At 34.7% G+C, this 9,484-nt stretch overlaps 2 protein-coding genes across 6 annotated transcripts in view; both read left to right on the top strand.

Annotated features, from left to right (window-relative positions):
- Positions 1 to 2,602, top strand: part of LOC107588699 (pyroglutamylated RFamide peptide receptor-like) — a 7,754-nt gene extending 5,152 nt beyond the window's left edge. The window contains exons 6-7 of the mRNA XM_016276910.1: positions 2,084 to 2,177; positions 2,271 to 2,602. Coding sequence (XP_016132396.1) covers positions 2,084 to 2,177; positions 2,271 to 2,602 — 426 coding nt within the window. The remainder of the gene's footprint in view (positions 1 to 2,083; positions 2,178 to 2,270) is intronic.
- Positions 2,603 to 3,537: 935 nt separating this feature from the next.
- On the top strand, positions 3,538 to 8,937 carry rps24 (ribosomal protein S24). 5 transcript variants are annotated; one of them, XM_016276793.1, is made up of 7 exons: positions 3,538 to 3,619; positions 4,266 to 4,331; positions 4,423 to 4,632; positions 6,137 to 6,250; positions 6,423 to 6,425; positions 8,360 to 8,388; positions 8,861 to 8,937. In XM_016276793.1, exons 1-6 carry the CDS (start codon positions 3,617 to 3,619, stop codon positions 8,363 to 8,365), a joined length of 402 nt encoding a protein of 133 aa, XP_016132279.1. In that variant the 5' UTR covers positions 3,538 to 3,616; the 3' UTR covers positions 8,366 to 8,388; positions 8,861 to 8,937. The 5 variants fall into 5 exon arrangements, with proteins under 5 accessions (XP_016132279.1, XP_016132280.1, XP_016132282.1 ...); XM_016276794.1 differs by lacking the exons at positions 8,360 to 8,388; positions 8,861 to 8,937 and adding an exon at positions 6,838 to 6,858; XM_016276796.1 differs by lacking the exons at positions 6,423 to 6,425; positions 8,360 to 8,388.
- Positions 8,938 to 9,484: the final 547 nt, after the last annotated feature.

Here is a 9,484-nt window from a genome sequence, read left to right as displayed (position 1 = left end):
GCTATACTAAGTCATGAGTAAACCTAAATGAAAGGATCAAGTACCCCCTACAGTTCTTTTTTAGTTACTAGAACTCTCGTGTAAGTAAACTATACTAACTAAGCATCTGTCAGTACAACATACTATTGCTATTTCACTTTACTTCGAGGCAAAAGGCTTGCCTTTTTTTTCAAGGCAATCGGTTTGCATGCTTTTTTTAACTAAGCCCAACTAATTAGATTTTACAGTGTATGGATGAAACCTGCTATGATTACCCTACTTTAAATAGGGATGTAACGATTCACTCAACTCACGATTCGATTCGATTCACAATTTTTTTTTAACAAAATGAAATTTAAGACAAATTATAAATTAAATGTGTCCTTTTATTATTGCTTAGACAAAATACTGTACGTTTCTTTGTGAAATTGAAATATAACACTATAATGATATACTAATATAGCACTTGTAAATTATTGCTCTTTTGTTGGTTTTGATTGCTATTATTGTCCTCATTTGTTAATCGCTTTGGATAAAAGCGTTTGCTAAATAACAAAATTTAAATATAATGTAAATGTAAATAATAAAAGTATTTTTTATATATTTTTTTAAAACAAGCCCCAAATCAAATAAATAAGTAACACAAATAAAAGAAATCTCTTCATATAAACAAACTAAGGCTTTGTCTGTGAGGCAACCACTGCATTTTAATCATGATCCAAACAAAGATGCTGCAGACATGCAACATGAGCAGTTTTTAATCCAGATTACATTGTATAATTTCGAATTTGAATCAAAAATAGAATGGTTTGACTTCAGTTTTGTGAAACTATACATAAAAATATCTGCATGAAACAGAAGCAGCAGACGAGCTGAATGAGACGCAGCTTCACTCTCTGCCAGCAGGTGGCGCTTAAAGCGTTTCCTTGGTTTCTGCTGTAAACAAAGCAGCGCTGCTCTTATGAACTTTAATATGCATTATACAGAGGCAAGAGGAAAAGAAAAATACCATCGAAAGACAGTAAGTTCTCCTCAGACATACATACATATAAACTCCTAACCGAATCGCGATTTGTTTAGCATCTCAACCGATTTGAATCGTCACATATTTAAATCGATTTTCAACCGGCTGGCGGTTTATCGTTACATCCCTAACTTTAAAGCATAAATTAGATTTAAACAATAGGTCTGTATAATATTCACATATGGGACATATTGTATTAGCCCTACAGTTAAAGCATGAAATACTATTTAAACATATAACATTTTACATAACATTTACCTATTTTAACTCACAATTCTGACTTTTTTTTCTTGCAAATGCAAGTTTATCTCCAAGTTCGAACTTTATAACTTAATTCAACTCAACAATTGCGCGTTTGTCAATTCTGAGGAAAAAAAGCCAGAAGTGTGGCATTATAAACTTATGATTCTGAGCCGAGGGAAAAAGAGAGAATGACAAGTTGATTTTTCGTACCAGAATGACCAGATATAATCTCGGAATTTAAAGAAAAAAATCTGAATTTTGAAATATAAACTCAAAATGTCCTTTTTTATTCCATGGCTTGCATAGACTGCTATGTTAAAACTGGCATTTTCTGCCACCAGATAGGCTCCGCCCACAAAAAACCGTCATCACTGTTTGCAAACACTGAAATTGGTCTGTATTGTGAAATATTATTACAATTTAAAATACCTGTTTTATAATAATGTATTTGATAATGTAATTTGTTTCTGTGATGGCAAAACTGAATTTCTTCAGTGTCACTTGATCCTTCAGAAATCATTCTAACTTGATGATTTGGTGCTCAAGAAACATTTCTTAATATTATCAATGCTGAAAGCCATTTTTGTTACTTAATCATTTTTATTGTAAACTGTGATATACTACCATTCAAAAATTTGGAGTAAATAAGATAAAAAAAAAATAATAATAATAATATTTTTTGCATAATAAATGCATAAGAAAAAAATTCTTTTTTCAAAAACATAAAAAAACTGTTATTCCAACTACCTTTTGACTGGTAGTGTATAAGGGATTGAATATCTAAAAACTGCTAATGATTACTCATTACGCAATCCTCCCTCTTTATGCAACAGAAAGAAGCGAAGGGCCGTCAAGATGATGGTCACCATTGTTGTGCTGTTTACTGTCTGCTGGGCCCCCTTTCATACGGTTCATATGCTGTTTGAATACAGTAAGAAAACCAAAGCGTCCAGTAATATATCTGTGCACATTACAGCGTGTTTTCTTTCAAAATTCAGCAAGAAATGTATTTTCTTGTTTCCAGGTTACCTGAACAAAACGTACGGTGACATCACAGTCAATATGCTTATTGCTGTTGCACAGGCCATAGGATTTTCAAATTCATTCAACAATCCTATTATTTATGCTTTTATGAATGAGAACTTCCAGAAGAACTGCATGTCCACCTTTTCCTTTTGCATTAGGAGGTCCAGTCAACGTGACGATGTTAAGGACAAATCGACAAAGGACAAGGTACTTTTTTGTAAGTCTGCCAGACAAGAAGAAGACATCTCTGTCGTGCCCGGAATACATATAGTTGATCAAGTTCAATCTGCAAGATCAAACATGCCAACATCTCTGTCATTTCTGGAGTAGAGAATCTGCTGAGAGCAATAGGATGCATGCAAGATGTATGAGATGTATCTGATCACTATCTATATATCTATCTATCTATCTATCTATCTATCATCAACTATGTATATACTGTTCAAAAGTTTGGGGTTGGTAAGATTTTTTATGTCTTTTTTAATGTCTTTTATGCTCACCAAGGCCGTATTTATTTGCTCAAAAATACAGTATAAACAGTAATGCAAAATATTATTACAATTTAAAGTAAATATTTTATTGTAATTGATCAAATAAATGTAATTTATTCCTGTGATGACAAAGCTGAATTATCAGCATACATTATTTCAGAGTCACATGATCCTTTAGAAATAATTCCAATATCCTTAGAATTCAAGTTTTTTTTTATGTATGCATGCATGTATTTATTATCAATGGTGAACAGCTGTGCTCCTTAAAGGAGCCTAGCACTAGTGGTGAGTGAGTAAATGATGACAGAATTTTCATTCTGAACGTGAACTAAAAGATTAAAACAGAACAGGACTGTTAGCATAAATAAGTTTCAGCTTCAGGTAAATCTAAATAAATATTTGATCTTGAGGTCATTGAAAGGTGCGCGACTGACTCCTAGCTGTAGCAAGTCGGAATTTCATAACATCAATCAATTAAATTACTCCTGTTTACTTAAACGTTTAGAAATATTAACAAATTGTTTAATTCACATCGACTTAATTTAGATAATTAAAACACTTTCGTTCAAAGCAGCCGGTCGTGACTTACTATTAATAAATGTGAAGTTATTGATCTGTGGGTTATTTTATTTCCACATAACATTTTTTTCCTCACTTTCAAATATTTTTCAAATCCTATCTCTTAAATAAAAATGTTTTAAACACTGTCTGAAATCAGTTTTTAAACCAATTTGATTTAGCATCGCTTTTTAGTCAGGCAGTATCTCAATATACTATACCGCCGCTCAGGCATATTCTCGGACACCTACAGGTCCTTCTTTCTTTTCCTCGTCCCTGAGCGAGCAACGCTAAGATGGTGAGTCGACTGTGGACAAATGATTGTGAAAATCCGATTAAATCTTCTCCATCCAGCGATAGTATATTGACATTGTTGCCATAAAGCACACTACATATACATAATAACCAATATATAGCCTCATTTAGAGAATATAGTGTGTACGAACTTTTCGGTACACCGTAAGACGTTGGTGTCTCGATTCATACCATCGTGCTGCTCAGCAGCGGCTATGAGAAGTCAAATGTTACTCTACGGTTATATATGTGTATCCGTAGACCAGAAATAGGAGCTGTATAACGGTGGAAAATTTATATTGATCCCCTTATTTTGTATTTAGCCCGTGAAGCTAATGTAGCTAAAGTGCTAACCATGGTTTCATGCTCATAATGTGCAAGTGTCTTAAACTGCACAGGTTTCGGTCTGCATCTATACAAGATGCTCAGGTTTCCTTTTGAATATCGCTAATAAATACTACTAATAAACACTTGGCGTTTTCACAGAACGTGGCGGTTAAGTAACTTTTATTTATGAGTAAGAAATGTGACTTGTCATGACAAGAATAATGAATTCTGCTCTTTGAGAAATGGCTTCATCCAAGTTGAACATCAGCCCAGCTCATGGATGAAACCTGAAATATTTAAACGGTTTCATTGTGTTTTTGCAGAACGAAACTGTCACCGTCAGGACCAGAAAGTTTATGACAAACCGGCTGCTTCAAAGGAAGCAAATGGTAAGTGTGAGGCAATTTATGTCTGCTGGCTTAATGTAATTTAGTTAGCAATTTATGCATTTGCTCATTCACGTTTTTATTATTGTTTCAGGTTGTAGATGTCCTGCATCCAGGTAAAGCAACAGTCCCCAAGACAGAGATCAGGGAGAAGCTTGCAAAAATGTACAAAACCACCCCAGATGTGGTGTTCGTCTTCGGCTTCAAAACTCAGTTTGGCGGTGGCAAGACAACAGGCTTCGGCATGATCTATGACTCGTTGGACTACGCCAAGAAAAATGAGCCCAAATATAGGCTGCAAAGGGTATGCTACTCATGATGCTTGTAGGATTGCATAATTAATCGAATTGAAATAGAAAGGCTGTGACTTCAATATGCAATGCGTGTTTCAGAGTGAAGTGCGGTATTGATCAGAAATGAAAAAGTCTAGTTTAATGTTTAAGAAGGAATAAATAAAGATGGCCGTAGATGTAAATATTGTATTTCTGCAGTTGTAATGTAAATATCACGTTTTAGTTAATATTTATAATAATATTCATTTTTTAGTAATTGTAATTTTAGTCATTTTTCTATAATCACTCAAATTATTGAAATTGTGTGGCCTTGTAAATAAGCACAGCATTTTTTTAAATTGATATCTTCATTTTTATCAGAAGTCCTTTCCCTTGACCCTTGCTGTTCTAAAGAGAGCTAACTTGAAATTCAAAATCGTTGTCGTTAACTCATGTGATCAAAAAAATTTTCCAGCAGAGTTTTTTTCTTCTATATATGAGTTTAATGTTTAAGAAGGAATAAATAAAGATGGCCGTAGATGTAAATATTGTATTTCTGCAGTTGTAATGTAAATATCACGTTTTAGTTAATATTTATAATAATATTCATTTTTTAGTAATTGTAATTTTAGTCATTTTTCTATAATCACTCAAATTATTGAAATTGTGTGGCCTTGTAAATAAGCACAGCATTTTTTTAAATTGATATCTTCATTTTTATCAGAAGTCCTTTCCCTTGACCCTTGCTGTTCTAAAGAGAGCTAACTTGAAATTCAAAATCGTTGTCGTTAACTCATGTGTTCAAAAAATTTTCCAGCAGAGTTTTTTTCTTCTATATATGAAGGTAATTTGCAAAAACCGATAAACGCCACTTAAAAAAAAAAAAAAGAGCTGATTGCCGTGCATTATTCTCCACATATAGCACGATCTGAACCCTAAACACGTTTTTTCAAAAAAGCCGGTTTTGTCCACTTTCAAGGCATCGCGAGTTCACGTTTTACTGCAGAAGCCACCAAGCGCCCTTGTTGTTTTTAGACAGAAGCCGATAAGATAAATCCATTTTAGCGAATCAGCACGCTGTGTTCAGGTCAGGTGACAAGGCTGCTTTCACTTAAAAAAAAAACGTGCTAGCTGAGAGGAGTTTCCTCAAAGCTGACTAAAAGTGATCGAGGATGGATAATTTCGATGAACTTGATGAACCTGCGGTATCTTCAGGGCGAAAAAGGAAAATAAAAGCTGAAATGTTTTCACGGAACTTTGCAAAAGCATATGTAATATGTAAAAAAAAAACATACTTTCAATGAACTTTAATTTTGTAAATTACCTGTATTTGTTTCAGTTATTACTTAATCAAAACAACCCAACTGCAGTTTGATTTTACTTGGAATCAAAAAAAATAAACTTGATTTGTGAAAAAAATTTTTTAATGGAGTTATCGGTTTTTGCAAATGAACTCTTCATATATAGAGAGATATATATGAGTAAATGACACCTTTAGTGAACATTAATGTGTTTTATTCATTCTTTTTTCCTCAGCATGGCCTTTATGAGAAGAAAAAGACATCTAGGAAGCAGCGCAAGGAACGCAAGAACAGAATGAAGAAAGTTAGAGGCATCAAGAAAGCCTCTGTTGGTGCTTCTGGCAAGAAGGTAATGTTCATTTTTTGTTTTGAGTTGTTTAGGATTCAGAGCACTTATTTCTGTTGCCCATCGTAGATGTTTGTTTCGTCATCACTGTCTTTGGTTTTAATGTCTAACTTGTCATCTTTCCTTTAATGCGGGTTGTCATCTTTCCTTTATCAAATGTACATCTGGATTATAGAAGGTAAACACTTTCACAAGTAGACTAACTGCTGTGGATGGAAGTGATCTGTAAAGTTAACTCCAAACATTTAGCTGCTATGTTGATGGCTAATGCTATTGACCAGTATGTGATTGGAAGTAATTCTTACAGGCAACTCTGTTTAATCCCACTCGAGTAGTGCAACTAGTGTGCTCACTAATAGTGAAGTGCTGGACTATGTACCAGTTAAGTAGAATAAGCTATATTGCAATTGCTCTCTGAAAATGGTTTACAAATTCATGACAGTCAGAGACTGGTTTTTATGGGGCTTAGTTTACATACCCACCATGAAAGTCTATTTCAGAGAGCAATTCTAGAACTTGATAGTGTTAGTTGAAAGATCTCATCTTTGTCCAATCTTTTGCCCTCTTTTGCCTCCCTGGGATGTTTACAGAAGTGAAAGGCTTGAGGTTTCAGGAGAAGGTAGAGTGGAAATCGGCATGGTGTGCTGATGTGATCCACTTTTACCACTTACTTAAAGTGCTTTGCATGTTCAATCCCAATGCCTTACCTCACTTGAGTTAATTTGCAAAAACCGATAAACGCCACTTTAAAAAAAAAAAAAAGAGCTGATTGCCGTGCATTATTCTCCACATATAGCACGATCTGAACCCTAAACACGTTTTGTCAAAAAAGCCGGTTTTGTCCACTTTCAAGGCATCGCGAGTTCACGTTTTACTGCAGAAGCCACCAAGCGCCCTTGTTGTTTTTAGACAGAAGCCGATAAGATAAATCCATTTTAGCGAATCAGCACGCTGTGTTCAGGTCAGGTGACAAGGCTGCTTTCACTTAAAAAAAAAACGTGCTAGCTGAGAGGAGTTTCCTCAAAGCTGACTAAAAGTGATCGAGGATGGATAATTTCGATGAACTTGATGAACCTGCGGTATCTTCAGGGCGAAAAAGGAAAATAAAAGCTGAAATGTTTTCACGGAACTTTGCAAAAGCATATGTAATATGTAAAAAAAAAAACATACTTTCAATGAACTTTAATTTTGTAAATTACCTGTATTTGTTTCAGTTATTACTTAATCAAAACAACCCAACTGCAGTTTGATTTTACTTGGAATCAAAAAAAATAAACTTGATTTGTGAAAAAAATTTTTTAATGGAGTTATCGGTTTTTGCAAATGAACTCTTCATATATAGAGAGATATATATGAGTAAATGACACCTTTAGTGAACATTAATGTGTTTTATTCATTCTTTTTTCCTCAGCATGGCCTTTATGAGAAGAAAAAGACATCTAGGAAGCAGCGCAAGGAACGCAAGAACAGAATGAAGAAAGTTAGAGGCATCAAGAAAGCCTCTGTTGGTGCTTCTGGCAAGAAGGTAATGTTCATTTTTTGTTTTGAGTTGTTTAGGATTCAGAGCACTTATTTCTGTTGCCCATCGTAGATGTTTGTTTCGTCATCACTGTCTTTGGTTTTAATGTCTAACTTGTCATCTTTCCTTTAATGCGGGTTGTCATCTTTCCTTTATCAAATGTACATCTGGATTATAGAAGGTAAACACTTTCACAAGTAGACTAACTGCTGTGGATGGAAGTGATCTGTAAAGTTAACTCCAAACATTTAGCTGCTATGTTGATGGCTAATGCTATTGACCAGTATGTGATTGGAAGTAATTCTTACAGGCAACTCTGTTTAATCCCACTCGAGTAGTGCAACTAGTGTGCTCACTAATAGTGAAGTGCTGGACTATGTAGCAGTTAAGTAGAATAAGCTATATTGCAATTGCTCTCTGAAAATGGTTTACAAATTCATGACAGTCAGAGACTGGTTTTTATGGGGCTTAGTTTACATACCCACCATGAAAGTCTATTTCAGAGAGCAATTCTAGAACTTGATAGTGTTAGTTGAAAGATCTCATCTTTGTCCAATCTTTTGCCCTCTTTTGCCTCCCTGGGATGTTTACAGAAGTGAAAGGCTTGAGGTTTCAGGAGAAGGTAGAGTGGAAATCGGCATGGTGTGCTGATGTGATCCACTTTTACCACTTACTTAAAGTGCTTTGCATGTTCAATCCCAATGCCTTACCTCACTTGCAGATATTTTAAGGATCCTGTGTTTCTCTAACACGGATAAAAAGATCTGTTTCAAGTTATGTATTTGAATTGTTCCAGTCACCATAAATGACTGTTATAAATCACTACTAATTTGTAGCATGCTGTGTGTGGTTAGCATTCACTCATTTGAGATAAACTAGCCACTTGACTGCATGTCTGCAAGTTTGACAGAACCCACTGGAGTATTCAGAAACAACCTCTCCCTCAGTTATATTTTCCCTTGAAGTGAGAGTTTGTCCTTGATATACATACTTAGGGATTTTGAATGGGTAGTTTGTGTATAATAGTTTTGTAGTTTAAGCGTTTAAATGTTGTAGAAATCTCACTGTAATATGTTTTGTCTTCCCTCTTACAGTAAGACCTTCAAGGAAGACCATCGGCCTGAAAATGTTCTTGTACATTGTCAACAAATAAATCCTTTAAAAAAAAGTGTATCACGATGTCTTTGAGTGCTCGATCAGAAATGCAAAGTTTGTGTTTTTGCTTGATTGTTTGTTAGCATGGGACTGTAATGATTGATACAGATGTTAAATAATATAATATCTAAGCCTGTAGGGATTTCATTACACTTAACAGCAGTGCTTCTCAACTCTGGGCCTGGGGAGCCACTGCTCTGCACTTTTTGTATGCATCTTTTTTTCTGACACACTCGGTTCAGCTGATCTGATCGGTCTCTGCTAATGAGCTGATGGTCTGAATCGTTTTCAATAAGAAAGAACTCCCCAGAACTAGTGACCACCACTGCTTTCCAGCAGCCAGCTTACCTGCACAGTAAAACCTTACTACCTAGTAGCACAACATCTGATTTCTGTGGCATCTCCTGATATCTTCAGCTCAAATATAATAGTTGTTTTCAATTGTAATATTACACATTAGTTTTACTTTGAGCATAAAAAACTTTGAATTAAAAAAAGTAAACAACTTCAAACTTTTGTTTGTGGTAATGACCAAAAGAAACATTTGAAACAGTTTATGCACT

Source organism: Sinocyclocheilus grahami, unplaced genomic scaffold (genome assembly GCF_001515645.1).
Source record: "Sinocyclocheilus grahami isolate Dianchi unplaced genomic scaffold, SAMN03320097.WGS_v1.1 scaffold106.1, whole genome shotgun sequence".
Classification (NCBI taxonomy): Eukaryota; Metazoa; Chordata; class Actinopteri; order Cypriniformes; family Cyprinidae; genus Sinocyclocheilus; species Sinocyclocheilus grahami.
Note: the sequence above shows the minus strand (reverse complement) of the source record. Positions and strands in the feature narration are given on the sequence as shown.